This window comes from Engystomops pustulosus, chromosome 7 (assembly GCF_040894005.1).
Source record: "Engystomops pustulosus chromosome 7, aEngPut4.maternal, whole genome shotgun sequence".
Classification (NCBI taxonomy): Eukaryota; Metazoa; Chordata; class Amphibia; order Anura; family Leptodactylidae; genus Engystomops; species Engystomops pustulosus.
Window position 1 is genome coordinate 5,029,369 of NC_092417.1, and position 18,758 is coordinate 5,048,126.

General features: G+C 46.9%; 1 protein-coding gene across 1 annotated transcript in view; it reads right to left on the reverse strand.

Annotated features, from left to right (window-relative positions):
* LOC140069146 (NACHT, LRR and PYD domains-containing protein 3-like) overlaps positions 1-18,758 on the reverse strand; it is a 109,449-nt gene that overhangs the window by 65,803 nt on the left and 24,888 nt on the right. Inside the window, exons 2-4 of the mRNA XM_072114517.1 lie at positions 16,850-16,896; positions 16,555-16,602; positions 5,239-5,402 (exon numbers count right to left, since the gene is read on the reverse strand). Of these exons, the coding sequence (XP_071970618.1) occupies positions 5,239-5,402; positions 16,555-16,602; positions 16,850-16,874 (237 nt within the window). The 5' untranslated portion in view covers positions 16,875-16,896. The remainder of the gene's footprint in view (positions 1-5,238; positions 5,403-16,554; positions 16,603-16,849; positions 16,897-18,758) is intronic.

An 18,758-nucleotide genomic window follows, 5' to 3' on the forward strand; every position in this document is an offset into this window, starting at 1 on the left:
TATACATCTCATACATCTCATACATCTCATACATCTATACATCTCATACATCTCATACATCTATACATCTATACATCTCATACATCTCATACATCTATACATCTCATACATCTCATACATCTATACATCTCATACATCTATACATCTCATACATCTCATACATCTCATACATCTATACATCGCATACATCTCATACATCTATACATCTCATACATCTCATACATCTATACATCTCATACATCTCATACATCTCATACATCTATACATCTCATACATCTCATACATCTCATACATCTATACATCTCATACATCTATACATCTCATACATCTCATACATCTCATACATCTATACATCTCATACATCTCATACATCTCATACATCTCATACATCTCATACATCTATACATCTCATACATCTCATACATCTCATACATCTATACATCTCATACATCTCATACATCTATACATCTCATACATCTCATACATCTCATACATCTCATACATTTATACATCTCATACATCTCATACATCTCATACATCTCATACATCTATACATCTCATACATTTATACATCTCATACATCTCATACATCTATACATCTCATACATCTATATATCTCATACATCTATACATCTCATACATCTCATACATCTCATACATCTATGCATCTCATACATTTCTACATCTCGTACATCTATACATCTCATACATCTATACATCTCATACATCTATACATCTATACATCTCATACATCTCATACATCTCATACATCTATACATCTCATACATCTATACATCTCATACATCTCATACATCTATACATCACATACATCACATACATCACATACATCTCATACATCTATACATCTATACATCTCTACATCTCATACATCTATACATCTATACATTTATACTTCTATACATCTCATACATCTATACATCACATACATCACATACATCACATACATCTCATACATCTCATACATCTATACATCTCATACATCTATACATCTCATACATCTATACATCTCATACATCTCATACATCTCATACATCTCATACATCTATACATCTATACATCTCATACATCTATACATCTATACATCTCATACATCTCATACATCTCATACATCTCATACATCTATACATCTCATACATCTCATACATCTCATACATCTATACATCTCATACATCTCATACATCTATACATCTCATACATCTCATACATCTCATACATCTCATACATTTATACATCTCATACATCTCATACATCTCATACATCTATACATCTCATACATTTATACATCTCATACATCTCATACATCTATACATCTCATACATCTATATATCTCATACATCTATACATCTCATACATCTCATACATCTCATACATCTATGCATCTCATACATTTCTACATCTCGTACATCTATACATCTCATACATCTATACATCTCATACATCTATACATCTATACATCTCATACATCTCATACATCTCATACATCTATACATCTCATACATCTATACATCTCATACATCTCATACATCTATACATCACATACATCACATACATCACATACATCTCATACATCTATACATCTATACATCTCTACATCTCATACATCTATACATCTATACATTTATACTTCTATACATCTCATACATCTATACATCACATACATCACATACATCACATACATCTCATACATCTCATACATCTATACATCTCATACATCTATACATCTCATACATCTATACATCTCATACATCTATACATCTCATACATCTCATACATCTCATACATCTCATACATCTATACATCTATACATCTCATACATCTCATACATCTCATACATCTATACATCTATACATCTCATACATCTCATACATCTATACATCTCATACATCTCATACATCTCATACATCTATACATCTATACATCTCATACATCTATACATCTCTACATCTCATACATCTCATACATCTATACATCCCATACATCTATACATCTCATACATCTCATACATCTCATACATCTCATACATCTCATACATCTATACATCTCATACATCTCATACATCTCATACATCTCATACATCTATACATCTCATACATCTATACATCTCATACATCTCATACATCTCATACATCTATACATCTCATACATCTATACATCTCATACATCTCATACATCTATACATCTATACATCTATACTTCTATACATCTATACATCTATACTTCAGATAAAACTTTGAGATCAAGATTTTTGTCCCTTCCCCCATGGCACAGATATAGCAGTACCCAAGGCCCCGGCTACTTTGGAAGGAGAACCATATTAATTTGGGAAGAATTTAGAAAAAATCTTTATTGTCAAGGTTGTAAATTGTCTACTTATGATGCAGATATCATGTTAACTTACATTTCCCGAATGTCTGCTTTATGGTGGAAGGTTTTATAAGATTCCACATATTTTACTAGAATGTTATGAGGCTCAGAATTTGGGGCCATTTTTCACATTTTTTGTAAAATCACCAAAACCCGTATTTATAGGGACCTGCTCAACTACTAATTGACTGTGAGAGGCCTGAATAATAGCAAGACTCTGATAACCGCTTTGTGGTGCGGCTGCACTATTCTTCATGCAACACAAGGGGGCACTGGGGGGGCGTTCCGGGGCTTCATGCAGAGTCCAACAGAAATGTGTCACACGCCCCATGTTAAAGGTGCACCAAAAAAATATATTTTTAATGTGGACCTAAAGGGGCTTATTTTTTTGCCATATGAGATGCACTTTTCTGGTACATAATTTGGGGAATCTGTAGCTAATCGGGGAGATTTTATTAACTCTTTGTTGGTGAAGAAAATGATAATCATCAATTTTTAGGAAGATTTTCTTGGGTTTTTTTGGGGCGGGTTTACCATACCGTAACAAAAATATTTTATTTTTATAATATTGGTTGCCACAAAGGTGTTAATTAAAAATTATGTTTTTTCGGAATGTTTTTCGTGCGGGTTTTCCCAGCATTTACCGTGCGGGTCCAGTAACAATTCTGTTTCATTATACAGATTGTTACAGATGCAGCGATACCAAATATGTGGGGGTTTGTGTGTTTGTGTTTTTCATAAGTGTTTGTATAGGAAAGCGACATTCTGGGGGCTTATATTTTTATTTCTTTAATTTTTATTTATTCTAATGTTTAAACTTTATTTCTTATAACTATTTTTACTTTTACAAACTTGAACTTGAACCAGCGATGCTCTGATGCTACCGATTCATTGTGGAGCAGTGTAAGCTGGCGGTGTAGACGCATGCGCAGACAGTTTACAGTCAGACCCAAAAGGGGTCTGGCTGCAGAAGAGATCGGGCAGCCCTGGGGCACTCGGCAGACCTTGGGGCTGCCCAGAAGAGGATAGAATCCCCCGTATAAGGGGTTAACACTCGCGAGTGTTATAGCGTTGAGTCTGCTGTAATATACAGTCGCTGCTTCTGGTTCCGGCTCCGTTCGTGACCCGGTGCCAGAAGCGGGAAGTTATAGAACATCCTCCTGCGGGAAGTATCTATAATGTCCCAGTGCGCACAGGGGTTAATTGAAAAAGCTTAAAACATTAACCCTTATAGGACTCAGCTCTTTTTCATTTTTGCGTTTCTGTTTTTTGCTTCCCTCATTCCAGTGATAACTTTTTTATTTTTATGCTTACAGAGATGTGCGAGGGCTTGTTATCTGGGGACACATGGCACTTTTTTGTGGCGCCATTCAATATTCCATGCAATGTACTGGAAAGCTTGAAAAACATCCCAACATTCATTCTGTGCTCCAAATGACGCTTCCTCTTTATTCTTTGGGTTAATACGATCACAGGGATAAGATACAGGTTTTATTAGCTTTTAGTAGATTTTTAAAAATGTAAATTTTTTTGTACAAAAAAAAAAATTCACCGTCCAATAATTTCTTCACACTTTGCTGTACGGACCTAAGGTGTCATTTTTTGCAGTCCGCGCTGACGTTTTCACTTATATCTACTTGAAACCTCTATGACTGTTTTATCATTTTTTATACAAATATTCACGGATGTAAAAAAGGCGGAAAAGTGGCGACATTTGGGCGCTGTTTTCCGTTACAGTGTTCATGTACGGGAATAATATTTTTTAATATTTTGGTAGAACGGGCATTTTGGGATGTAGTGATGCCTGACATGTGGATGACTTTTACTGTTTATTTATTGGTAAATGTTTCTAAGGAAAGGGGGGGGGGGAGTTAAACTTTTACTTTTTTACATTTTTTAAATATTTTTTTTAATAATACATTTTTAAAAAATTACTTTTATTTCAGTCCCTCTAGGGTACTTACTCACCGCAGAGTCTGAGCAATTTTACTGCTGATCTCTAATAGCTGCCATCTTGTGAGATCACATGACCAGCCTACAAGTCTCTATGAGATTGTCACCCTCGGATGTTGTCATGGGAGGAGGGGAGCTATCCAAGGCCGCGCCCCTCAGCAATCATGTTAGGCGCCTTAGAAGGTTAATTGCCATGATCGGTGCCAGCATTGACCACAGCATTAAAAGGCAGGTGTCAGCTGTATTATACAGCTGACACCCGCTGTGTATGGAGAGCCGTGAGCTCTCTCCATACTTCCCCCGCAGCACCAGGACGTTATAGTACTTCCAGGTGAGCGAAGGGGCTGACAGAAATTATTACCATAGATTACTCATAGATCCAGGCATCATGATAAACTCCTTGTTTTTCATGGCCTCCTTTCTTGTAAAATCAACTTTTAAAATGTATGCTAATGAGCCGGAAGTGCTACCCTAGCCCTTCTCTGGCTTAACAAACTGTCTCAGTCTCCCCCTCCCCCCTGCACTTCCTGTGAGTATAGTAGAATGGGGGAAGTGCTTTGTCATGGTAACAACCTGTGAAGCTACAACATGAGGGGTCAGGATAGCCCCTCGGGCTCATTAGCCTCATTTTAAACATTTATTTTAGAAGTAAGGATAAGAAATATGAGAAGATACCGCAGTCCCGGTGCCTGGATCTAGGAGTAATGTCCCTGGTTTATCAGGATGGATTTATGGATGAAATATCTTCTGTAAACTCTGATTTACATATTTCATAGAACCAAGATAGAAAATATCTAACATTTTGATTACTTTTATACCATTCAGTACAAGTGAGGTGACCCCAAGACTAAACATTCCTATAACACATGTGCACAAACCCGGCACATCATGTCCTCTCACCTCCAGATCCGGGATATTCCGGGAGCTCAGCTCATGTAGAAGTGATGGAAGACTCAGGTTCTCCACAATGTAGAGCAGATCCTCCTGGAAATATTCATACGTCGTCCGAACTGCATAATCTGTACACTGACAAAGCTGCTGGTAAAACTTCCGGGTCTCAGCATCTGGAAATGAAGAGACACAAGGATGAAATCTTCCAGGACATGTAGAGGGATGACAGCAGTGGATGGAGAATATTCCTGTCCTGGATCATTGTATAAGGTTCCACTAATCAGAAATCCACATGTCCTGTGATTCACTCTTGGATTTATTTCTTTGCTGCTATATATGTAACACTAAAATAAGTAGATCAGTAGATATGTTCCTACCAGGGGAGGATTTAGACTGGACTGGTGGCTGCAGAGTGTAGTCATCGAGAGGTTAACTGGCGTTAGGTGGTGTCTGGCACTTTAAGATAGGGACGGGGTTCAGGGTTTTGCTAAGAGGCACTCACCTCCCCCAGTCAGTGACCTCATTACGCTTCCCCTCCTTATTGCGGCATGTTAGACTGGGGGGACATAAGCAGCACTTTCGGACCCTGTTTACTGCTTTATACTGTTTATTTGTTTCGGTTCTTTTATTAAATCACAGGTGGCGGATGGAGATATTTGAGATGGTGATGCTCAGCTGGCCGACTTTCCAGCTGGGAGTCCAGCTGCCATACAGCGGCTGAACTAGTTGTTTCTGGTGCACCCTTTTCATTTACTCTTGATTGGAGTTTACAGGAATTGTTAAAATATGTGACAATTTTTACACCCAGCAAGGAGTTCTTGTTTTGTTTATTTGGTTAAATGTTATTTACAATGGGATATTAAAGCAGTGAGAGAAAAAGTTTGGGTAGAGTTTAAGTGGAGTCGGGATGGGTAGCTGGATGCCTGAAAACAATTGCCTATTCAGGGAGCCATTGCAGAGTCAGCTCTTCATGTTAAGTGGAGCCTAATGATCCAGCTCACTATTTAAAGCCAAACTTTCCAACGCTACCTGTCTCTATTCCACTCTTGTATCACGCCTCTCCACCCCTCCTGTGCTCTCCCTCTCCTCTGCTCCTGTGCCCTTCCTCTACTCCACTATTGTATCATGCCTCTCCTCCACTCCTGTGCCCTTCCTCTACTCCACTCTTGTATCATGCCTCTCCTCCCCTCCTGTGCCCTCCCTCTACTCCACTCTTGTATCATGCCTCTCCTCCACTCCTGTGCCCTTCCTCTACTCCACTCTTGTATCATGCCTCTCCACCCCTCCTGTGCTCTCCCTCTCCTCTGCTCCTGTGCCCTTCCTCTACTCCACTCTTGTATCATGCCTTTCCTCCACTCCTGTGCCCTTCCTCTACTCCACTCTTGTATCATGCCTCTCCACCCCTCCTGTGCTCTCCCTCTCCTCTGCTCCTGTGCCCTTCCTCTACTCCACTATTGTATCATGCCTCACCTCCACTCCTGTGCCCTTCCTCTACTCCACTCTTGTATCATGGCCCTCCTCCGCTCTTGTATACTGCCTCTCCTCCGCTCCTGTGCCCTCCCTCTACTCCACTCCTGTGCCCTTCCTCTCCTCCCCTCCTGTGCTCTCCCTCTCCTCCACTCCTGTGCCCTTCCTCTACTCCACTCTTGTATCATGCCTCTCCTCCACTCCTGTGTCCTCCCTCTACTCCACTCTTGTATCATGCCTCCCCTCCGCTCCTGTGCTCTCCCTCTCCTCCCCTCCTGTGCTCTCCCTCTCCTCCACTCCTGTGCCCTTCCTCTACTCCACTCTTGTATCATGCCTCTCCTCCTTCTGTGCCCTGCCTCTCCTCTGCTCCTGTGTCCTTCCTCTACTCCACTCTTGTACCACGCCTCTACTCTGCTCTTGTGCCCTTCCTTCACTCCACTCTTGTATTATCCCTCTCCTCCGCTCCTGTGCCCTGCCTCTCCTCTGCTCCTGTGCCCTGCCTCTCCTCTGCTCCTGTGCCCTCCCTCTACTCCACTCTTGTATCATACCTCTCCTCCGCTCCTGTGTCCTTCCTCTACTCCACTCTTGTATCATGCCTCTCCTCTGCTCCTGTGCCCTCCCTCTACTCCACTCTTGTATTCTGTTTCTCCTCCTTCTGTGCCCTTCCTCTCCTCTGCTCCTGTGTCCTGCCTCTCCCCTGCTCTTGTGCCCTTCCTCCACTCCACTCTAGTATTATCCCTCTCCTCCGTTCCTGTGCCCTGCCTCTCCTCTGCTCCTGTGTCCTCCCTCTACTCCACTCTTGTATCATGCCTCTCCTCTGCTTGTGTCCTCCCTCTACTCCACTCCTGTATCATACCTCTCCTCTGCTCCTGTGCCCTCCCTCTACTCCACTCTTGTATTCTGTTTCTCCTCCTTCTGTGCCCTTCCTCTCCTCTGCTCCTGTGTCCTGCCTCTCCCCTGCTCTTGTGCCCTTCCTCTCCTCCACTCTTGTATCATGCCTCTCCTCCTTCTGTGCCCTGCCTCTCCTCTGCTCCTGTGTCCTTCCTCTACTCCACTCTTGTATCATGCCTCTCCTCTGCTCCTGTGTCCTCCCTCTACTCCACTCTTGTATCATGCCTCTCCTCCGCTCCTGTGTCCTTCCTCTACTCCACTCTTGTATCATGCCTCTCCTCTGCTCCTGTGTCCTTCCTCTACTCAACTCTTGTATCATGCCTCTCCTCCTTCTGTGCCCTGCCTCTCCTCTGCTCCTGTGTCCTTCCTCTACTCCACTCTTGTATCATGCCTCTCCTCTGCTCCTGTGTCCTCCCTCTACTCCACTCTTGTATCATGCCTCTCCTCCGCTCCTGTGTCCTTCCTCTACTCCACTCTTGTATCATGCCTCTCCTCTGCTCCTGTGTCCTCCCTCTACTCCACTCTTGTATCATGCCTCTCCTCCGCTCCTGTGTCCTTCCTCTACTCCACTCTTGTATCCTGCCTCTCCTCTGCTCTTGTGCCCTCCCTCTACTCCACTCTTGTATCATGCCTCTCCTCCACTCCTGTGTCCTTCCTCTACTCCACTCTTGTATCATGCCTCTCCTCCCCTCCTGTGCCCTCCCTCTACTCCACTCTTGTATCATGCCTCTCCTCCGCTCCTGTGTCCTTCCTCTACTCCACTCTTGTATCATGCCTCTCCTCCGCTCCTGTGTCCTTCCTCTACTCCACTCTTGTATCCTGCCTCTCCCCTGCTCTTGTTCCCTTCCCTTCCTCTCCTCCACTCTTGTATCATGCCTCTCCTCTGCTCTTGTGCCCTTCCTCCACTCCACTCTTGTATTATCCCTCTCCTCCGCTCCTGTGCCCTGCCTCTCCTCTGCTCCACTCTTGTATCATGCCTCTCCTCTGCTCCTGTGCCCTCCCTCTACTCCACTCTTGTATCATGCCTCTCCTCTGCTCCTGTGCCCTCCCTCTACTCCACTCTTGTATCATGCCTCTCCTCTGCTCCTGTGCCCTCCCTCTACTCCACTCTTGTATCATGCCTCTTTTCTGCTCCTGTGCCCTCCCTCTACTCCACTCTTGTATCATGCCTCTCCACCCCTCCTGTGCCCTGCCTTTCCTCCGTTCCTGTGCCCTTCCTCTTCTCTACTCTTCTCTAATGTCTCTCCTCCACATCTGAGCCCTTACTCTACTCCACTCTTGTATTCTGCTTCTCCTCCACTCCTGTGCCCTTCCTCTCCTCTACTCCTGTGCCCTTCCTTTACTCCACTCTTGTATTCTGCTTCTCCTCCACTCCTGTGCCCTGCCTTTCCTCCACTCCTATGCCCTTACTCTACTCCACTCTTGTATCATGGCTCTCCTCTCTGCCCTCACCTGTGTGACATCACATGACCGGGGATATAATGAGCCATGCACTTTTGTGACTTCATATGACCGGGAATATAAAGAACCATGCACCTATGTGACATCACATGACACTGGATATAATGAGCCGTGCACCTGTGTGACATCACATGACCGGGGATATAACAAGCCGTGCACCTGTGTGACATCACATGACTGGCGATATAACAAGCCGTGGACTTGTGTGACATCACATGACCGGGGATATAACAAGCCGTTCACCTGTGTGACATCACATGACTGGGGATATACAACAAGCCTTGCACCTGTGTGACATCACATGACTAGTAATATAATGAGCCATGTACCTGTATCACATTCTATTTTTTTTAAAAGAATTTATTTTTGCAATTTTGAAATTTTATACAATTAAAATAAACAAAATCGAAGAACAAGATTGTCTGTCACATATTTCTTTCCCCCCATTACAGGATTATTAAGCAACAACCATGGTAACAATCAGGTTCTTACTGCGTTTCAAAACTAACCGAGGGATATTACAGTAAATGACAGCAGGATACTACAGCCAGACATCCTGATACAACACAAATAACTATTGACACATAGACAATCAGTCACACACACACACACACACACCAGCACGCTCAGTCTCCTTCATCATGGAGAGGAATATAAATCACATGTGATTATAAGGCTGTATGGGGAGTCACACACACACACACACCAGCACGCTCAGTCTCCTTCATCATGGAGAGGAGTATATATCACATGTGATTATAAGGCTGTATGGGGAGTCGCGCACCATCTGGACCAGATGCGGTCAAACTTCTGGGGACACTTCCTGTTGGTATACAGGGACCGGTAGTGGGGAATGACACTGTTAATAAGTAGTATCCATCTTTTTAACGGAGGGGGCTCCTGGTCCTTCCAGGTCATCACCACCACTTTTCGGGCGTAGTATAATACAAACCTAAAGAAAATTTTGTCATAGTGGCCATTGATAACTTCATTTATGATACCGAGGAGACACACAGAGGGAGACAGTAATCGTGGGAAATCAAAGTGTACATTTAGGAACTCCAGCACTTCGGACCAGAAGACATGGACCCTAGGGCAGGACCAGACACAATGCAGGAAGGATCCGACTTCAGCCTGACAGCGAAAGCAAAGATCATTGGGCATTGCTCCCATGCGGAATAGTCTAGCAGGGGTGAAGTATACTCGATGGAGGAATTTAGATTGGATCAGGAAGTCCCTCGCGCTCACTACAGATGTGAAGTAGGACAGTTCGACCTCCCTCCAGTCATCATCCGACAGGTCAGGGATATCCTGTCTCCAGCGTTCACGGGCTCTATCAAACGGTCTGGACTTTTGCTCTTGTAGGAGAGCATAGCACTGAGTGAGTGGCTTAGGGAGGTCCGGGGTACTCATCAGAGTCTCTAGTTTGGAGAATTTCACTGTCAGGCTGAAGGAGCCGAATTGGGCTTTGAATGCGTGTCGCAGTTGCGTGTAATGGAAGCTGGCCGTATTGGGTACAGTATGTCTCTCCCTTATCTCGTTAAAGCTGAGTAATTCTGCTTCCGGAGATAATAGCTGGCCTACAAATTTCACCCCCGCCGCCCCCCACATTGTCCAGCCCGGGAGGGAGAGGAAGTGAGAAAGCCACGGATTGAGCCACAATGGAGTCCTGGGCGAGAGAGGGGGAGAGCTGCTCGGTTCTACCAGGGATTGCGCCCTACGCCAGCACACCGCTACCGTACGTAGGGGAAGTGGGGTATCAGATGGGGACTTGTATCTGTACAGCAAGTTTGTAAGGGCCTCGTAGGAACCTACCAGGGCACCAGCCAGTGCAGTAGCTGCATTACCCATGTCTATATCTATCCACCACTGGGCATATACTAGCTGGGAAGCCAGGTAATAAAGATACAGATCCGGGGCAGCCAGTCCACCCCTAGCCTTGGGAGCCTGAAGCAGCGCTAAACTGAATCGTGGGGCACTACACTGCCAGTAAAAGGACCTGAGAATGCCGTCTATGCGTTTAAACAGGCTCTTTGGAAGCAGTATAGGACAAGCGTGAAAAAGGTATAAGAATTTTGGAAGAAAAATCATTTTAAATATGTTAATACGCCCGTACAGAGACAAGGGGAGAGTGGACCAGGCTTTTAGACGCGATTCAGTTGCAGTTATCAGGGGTGTAATGTTTAACTCTGTAAATGCCTGGACCTTGCGTGACACCTGGACTCCCAGATATTTAAAGGTGGACACCACCTGGACTGGGACGGGGAGGGAGTGTACCCCTACATCAGATAAGGGAAAGAGGGCTGATTTGTCCCAGTTAACCCGAAGGCCTGAGAACCCCCCATAGCGTTCTATCAAGGACAGAAGGGATTCCAGAGAGGGGCCCACATCTCCAAGATATACAAGTGTATCATCAGCATAGAGAGATACCTTCTCAATAATAGTACCTCTAGTTATGCCCTTAATGCCCTCAGAGTGGCGGATCGCCACAGCAAGGGGTTCAATGGCGAGTGCGAAGAGGAGGGGAGATAGTGGGCAACCCTGTCTAGTGCCCCTGGCCATAGGGAGAGTAGGTGAGATGTTAAGATTAGTCCGTACCCTAGCCTTGGGATCATTATACAGTAGTTTAACTAATGCTGTAAATCGAGGGCCAAAACCCATTCTAGGCAGGAGGGTCCATAAATATGTCCACTCTACTGAGTCAAACGCCTTACAATTGTCTAAGGATAATATAAACCCAGGGTCTGGAGACCGCTCTGCTTCTGCAATGTTCAGGTGTAGTCTTTGTATATTTATGTCAGTTCCCCTCCCAGGCATGAAGCCTGTCTGGTCTGGGTGAACCAATGATAATATTACTTTGTTAAGCCTTGTCGCCAGAATTTTTGCTAGTATCTTAACATCTGAGTTTAGGAGGGAAATTGGACGGTATGAGTCGGGAAGCAGAGGGTCCTTGCCAGGCTTGGGAAGAACTACAATAAGGGCCTCTCGCATGGAGTCGGGGAGGGAACCGCTGTCAAACGCATCGGAGTACAGGCTAAGGAGAAGGGGGACCAGAGTCTCACAGTTATCCCTATACCACTCACCTCCCAGCCCATCAAGTCCAGGAGTCTTACCGGGGGGCAACGATTGGATGGCCAGTTCCACCTCCTCCGCCGAGAGCGGGGCATCAAGCTCCGAAGACTGTGCCGGTGTGAGCCTCCATAGTGGAAGACTGTCAAGGAATCTGGAAATCTCGACGGAAGAGGCGGACAATCTGGAGCTGTAAAGAGAGGAATAGAATTCATAAAATACCATGTTAATGGCCCGGGGTTCTGTAATCAAAGCTCCGTTACCATCAATAATAGAGGGAACGGAAGCACAAGGACGTTCAGCCCGCGAGAGATACGCAAGCAGCTTCCCGTTTTTATCTCCGAATTCAAAGATGGACGCTTCCCTGGCTTGCAGGCGCTTGCTGGTGCGCTCCTTCGCTACAGCTAAATGGTTCCTCTGCGCCTGAGCCCAAGTCTTTTTATTCCCTGGAGTAGGTTTATCTAGATATTCCTTTTCTGCGGTCACCAGTGCAGCGGTCAACCTCTCCTCCTGCGCATTTAAGGACTTCCTATGGCCAGCTACCCCCGACATGAATGCCCCCCGCACCGAGGACTTGTACGAGTCCCAGACTAGAAGGGGATCAGGATGGGTTGAGTGTACGTCCCAGAACTCGCTGTGCGCTGCCCTAACAGTACTCTGGACCGCTGGGGATAGGAGCCAAGCCGGGTGCAGGCGCCATAAGCGGGAGTCGCTGGGGGGGCCTATAAGGAGACTGATGAACAAGGCGGAGTGGTCTGATGCACTGCGCGGGCAATAGGATACCTGATCAATGTGCGGCAACATATCTGGGGAAACAAAGGCCAGATCAATCCGAGAGAAGCTCTTATGAACAGAGGAATAAAATGAATATTCTCTCTCTTGAGGGTGTTTACTACGCCAAACATCGGCGAGGTCTAGAGAAGTGAGCCACTCATTCAGACGGACCGAGCCTGTGTCCAGACCACTTGTACGATCTAAGGAGGGATTAGGGACAGCATTGAAGTCACCAATGCAGAGTATCGGACTTGGAGGCATAGCAGCAAGTTTACTGGATATTAGGTGCAATACAGCTGGATCAAAGGGAGGTGGGACATAAATAGACGCTATAGTAAAGGTAAAGCCCCACAAGGCACAATGTACGATCACAAAACGGCCAAAGTGATCCGGTGCTACCTGTATGACTTCTATGGGAAGCGCTTTGGATATGAGTATGGATACTCCCCTGGCGTAGACAGAGTAAGAGGAATGATAACCTCTAGCCACCCAGGCCCGCTTCAGGGAGAGGACCTTCTGACCCGTAAGGTGTGTCTCTTGGATACATACAATATGGGGGGCCTGACGCTTAATGACATCTAACATCAGAGCCCTCTTGAATTTGGAGTTAAGTCCCCTCACATTCCAGCTCATTACCTTAAGTGAAGACATCTTAGCGGAAGGGAAAGGGGTGTGGGGAAGGAGACGTGAGCAACCAAGCATTCATCCTTTCATACCACAAAGACATAGACAGACAGACAACAGTGAGCATAACAAATATAACAGAACTGAACTAACAATCCCAAGAATATAAACCCCCTGTCTAACACCCTAACAGCAGTAGTGTAGACCTAGACCCACTAACAGTCAAATAGTAGAACAGTGGTCCCTAACTTAAGACAAACCTACACCATTTGTCCCGGGACCTTCAACCCTTAATGTATATGTGATCAGGAGGTTATTAGGCAGCCATATTTTGCGAGAACCAAAGAGGAGATAGGGGAGGGGGGAGAGAAAGGAGGGAGACGTAGGGAGGTAGTGGTAACAGGAAAGGGGGGGAGGAGGGAGAGGGAGGAGGGCGGAGGGAGAGGAAGAGGGAGAGGGAAAAGTGCCATGTGTGGCGCACTGGTCGATATGACCAAAAAATAGAACGCAATCAGTCACAGGGTACATTTTGTGAGGCACGTAGTATGTAAACAGATAGTAAAAACCTATAATAGTGATCTGGGACCCCTAAATATCTAATCAGGACTAAGTCCAGCATTGTCATTGCATATCAGATAAAAGGATATGTGAGTCCAGTCACTCAGGAGGTGCGGGCCTTCCAGCTGGGGCCCGTGGAGCTGCATCAGCCCAGTGAAGTGCTTCGGTTGGGCAGGTGAAGAAACGAGTCTTCGGTCCGTCCACAATTCGGAGCTTGGAAGGATACATCATGGAGTATTTATACCCCTTGTCACGGAGACGGGCACGGACCTCAGTAAATTGTGCTCGCTGTTTCCTGACGGATGCAGAGAAATCAGGGTAGAAGGACACTCTGCTGTTGGCATAGAGGATTTCTCCCTTGGTACGGACAGCCCTGAGGATAGAGTCCCTGTCCCTAAAGTGCAGCAGCCGGGCCAGGAAGGGTCTTGGATTGCCCCCTGGAGGGCCAGGGCGGGATGGCACACGATGGGCCCTCTCCACTGTGAAGAACGGGGAAAAGGTATCTGCAGGCAGCATATTTTTGAGCCAATTTTCAAAAAAGGATACAGGGTCAGACCCCTCCACTTTTTCGGGGAGGCCAACCACTCTGACGTTGTTCCGTCGCAGGCGGTTTTCGAGGTCGTCAGCTCTGTCGATGGATGCAGACATTTGGCGCTGAAGCTCTCTGATCTGTGTCGGCATAGGCCTCTGGACATCTTCCACCTCAGATATTCTGCGCTCAGTTTCGGTGATTCGCTCTTTGGCTTTGTGGACATCATGTCTTAAAAGAACAAAATCCTGTCGCAGCTCATCCACCTTGGTAACCAGTTTGGATTGGCATCCGTTAATGGCCGCCAGCACCTCTGCAAATTTTCGATCCAACTCCGTGGCCGCGTCAGGCGGATCATCGCCCTCTTCATAGCTTACAAGCTGCGGCGGGCTCTGGGAGCCTTCAAAGAGGGAGGGAGAGGAGTTTGGGGACCCCTGAGGAGAGCAGGGCTGTGTGCGGGAGAATCTCCCCAACTTTTTAGCAGCATTCGACTGTATCTGCGCAAGAACGGCTTGGGATGTGGAGCATTCCTGCGCGTCCAGGGGTTCCAGGGACTGGAATGGAGGATCTTCATGGACGGATTCATCATCCGATGGAGGCGCAGACGCTGCTTTGAGCATTTTAGCCGTTCTCCTCCGGTTACCCATGGCGTCTGGGCAGGGGGGGGCCAGTGATAAACAATCGAGGAGCCCAGCGTCCTGTAATTAGCAGAGATACAGTACAAACCCACGTGGAGTATTGCAGCGGCACTGCGAGGGTTAATATAAAGCAGAACCCAGGAGCAGGGGATCACTGGGAGTATGGAGGACTCAGTGCTGGGCTGCACAACTAGGGGTCCCCAGGGCAGAGGTGGGCAGCAACAGGGGAATTACTTCCCTACCTGGTCCCGGCTCAGTCTGGCAGTGTCAGGGTTAACCCTGCGCGCCTAGGCCTCAGGCAGCGCAGGGGAGTCCCACAAGATGGCGCCTCCAGCAGGATGCAGTGCTGGCTGGAGCTGTCACGGTGCCTCCGGTGGTGGGAGCGTTGTTCCGGGCTGCAGGGGAGGAGGATGATATCCCCGGTGATCAGCAGCGCTGTGCACCTGCCGCGGGACCGGGCGGCTAGGATCGGGCCGCCGCGCTGGTCACGTGGCCGGCTGCAGGGGAATGCCGGGGAGCGGTGCGGAGTCCACAGCCGCCTCAAGATCGGTGCCGGTGGACAGCGGCAGGTGCGCGGGGCACAGCGGAGCAGGAGAGAGGTGGCACAGGTGAGGGATGGCTGCCTGGGAAGGGAGATAGGGTGTCGGGTCCCGGGAGCTCCGCGGCGCACGTCCGCTCAGTCCGGCATCAGGCCACGCCCCCACCCTGTATCACATTCTATGACTAGGGATATAACGAGTCATGCACCTGTATCACATCACATGACCGGGATAAATAACAAGCCGTGCACCTGTGTGACATCACATGACCGGGGATATAACGAGCCGTGCACCTGTGTGACATCACATGACTGGGGATATAACGAGCCATGCACCTGTGTGACATCACATGACCGGGGATATAACGAGCCGTGCACCTGTATCACATCACATGACCGGGATAAATAGCAAGCCGTGCACCTGTGTGACATCACATGACCGGGGATATAACGAGCCGTGCACCTGTGTGACATCACATGACCGGGGATATATAACGAGCCATGCACCTGTGTGACATCACATGACCGGGGGTATAACGAGCCATGCACCTGTGTGACATCATATGACCAGGGATATAACGAGTCGTGCACCTGTGTGACATCACATGACCGGGGATATAACGAGCCATGCACCTGTGTGACATCACATGACCGGGGATATAAAGTCATGTAGGTCGCCTGTGGGTAGGTCCTGCCTCGCTGGGCAGAGCTGTATGATGTAATATTAGGGAGGAGATACTGATATTGTTATAATAAGGACAAGGAGGACTCCTCACCATCACTGGGGCTTATAACGTCCATCTGAGCCTCAACAGATAAAACTCCTGAAAGATAAAACAAAAACCCTGTTAGACATAAAAGGGAGAAATCACTTTTACTCGTTAAGCAGCAGGAGACGTCTCCCCCCATTAGGGTGATGCCCCTTTTACATTTATACAGATCTATTCAGGGGGCAGCTCGATGTAAAGTGGAGGATTAGCAGAATTACTGGGCAGTTATTGGCCGGGTCTGCGATGTGTATAATATTAGGGAGGAGATATTGTTATAAGAAGGACAAGGAGGACTCCTCACCATCACTGGGGCTTATAACGTCCATCTGAGCCTCAAAGATAAAACTCCTGAAAGATAAAAAAAAAGGATTTAAGACACACATACTAGTGATTATGAGAGCACCACAGGAGGTCCGTGCGCTTTGCTTCCACTCACACTCTCTGATGTCATCAGCGGCAACACTGCCACATCTGTCAGGAGGCTGCTACTGGACATCATATTACTAAGGGAGGCTGCTGCTGGATATCCTATTGCTAAGGGAAGCTGCTGCTGGATGTCATACTGCTATGGAAGGTTGCTACTGGACATCATATTGCCAAGGGAGGCTGCTGCTGGACATCATATTGCTAAGAGAGGCTGCTGCTGGATGTCATATGGCTAAGGAAGGCTGCTGCTGGACATCATATTGCTAAGGGGGGCTGCTACTGGACATCATATTGCTAAAGAAGGCTGCTGCTGGACATCATATTGCTAAGGGGGGCTGCTACTGGACATCATATTGCTAAAGAAGGCTGCTGCTGGACATCATATTGCTAAGGGAGGCTGTTATTGGACATCATATTGCTAAGGGAGGCTGCTGCTGGACATCATACTTCTAATAGAGGCTGCTACTGGACATCATATTGCTAAGGGAGGCTGCTGCTGGAAATCATATTGCTAAGGAAGGCTGCTGTTGGAAATCATATTGCTAAGGGAGGCTGTAATTGGACATCATATTGCTAAGGGAGGCTGCTGCTGAACACCAGCTTCTAATAGAGGCTGCTACTGGACATCATATTGCTAAGGGAAGCTGGTGCTGGACATCATATTGCTAAGAAAGGCTGCTGCTGGACATCATATTGCTAAGGGAGGCTGCTACTGGACATCATGCTGCTAAGGGAGGCTGCTGCTGGACATCATATTGCTAAGGGAGGCTACTGCTGGACATCATACTTCTAAGAGAGGCTGCTGCTGGACATCATATTGCTAAGGGAGGCTGCTTCTGGACATCATATTACTAAGGGAGACTGCTGCTTGACTTCATATTGCTAAGGGAGGCTGCTGCTGGACGTCATACTGCTATGGGAGGCTGCTACTGGACATCATGCTGCTAAGGGAGGCTGCTTCTGGACATCATGCTGTTAAGGGAGGCTGCTGCTGGACATCATATTGCTAAGGGAGGCTGCTTCTGGACTTCATATTACTAAGGGAGACTGCTGCTTGACTTCATATTGCTAAGGGAGGCAGTTGCTGGACGTCATACTGCTAAGGGAGGCTGCTACTGGACATCATGCTGCTAAGGGAGGCTGCTTCTGGACATCATGCTGTTAAGGGAGGCTGCTGCTGGACATCATATTGCTAAGGGAGGCTGTTGCTGGACGTCATACTGCTAAGGGAGGCTGCTACTGGACATCATGCTGCTAAGGGAGGCTGCTGCTGGACATCATATTGCTAAGGGAGGCTACTGCTGGACATCATACTTCTAAGAGAGGCTGCTGCTGGACATCATATTGCTAATGGAGGCTGCTTCTGGACATCATATTACTAAGGGAGACTGCTGCTTGACTTCATATTGCTAAGGGAGGCTGCTGCTGGACGTCATACTGCTAAGGTAGGCTGCTGTTGAACGTCATACTGCTAAAGGAGGCTGCTGCTGGACATCATACTGCTAAAGGAGGCTGCTACTGGACATCATACTGCTAAAGGAGGCAGCCGCTGGATGTCATACTGCTAAGGGAGGCTTCTGCTGGACGTTATACTGCTAAGAGAGGCTGCTGCTGGACGTCATACTGCTAAGGGAGCCTTCTGCCGGACATCATACTGCTAAGAGAGGCTTCTGCCGGACATCATACTGCTAAGAGAGGCTTCTGCCGGACATCATACTGCTAAGGGAGGCTGCTGCTGGACATCATACTGCTAAGGGAGGCTTCTGCCAGTCATCATACTGCTA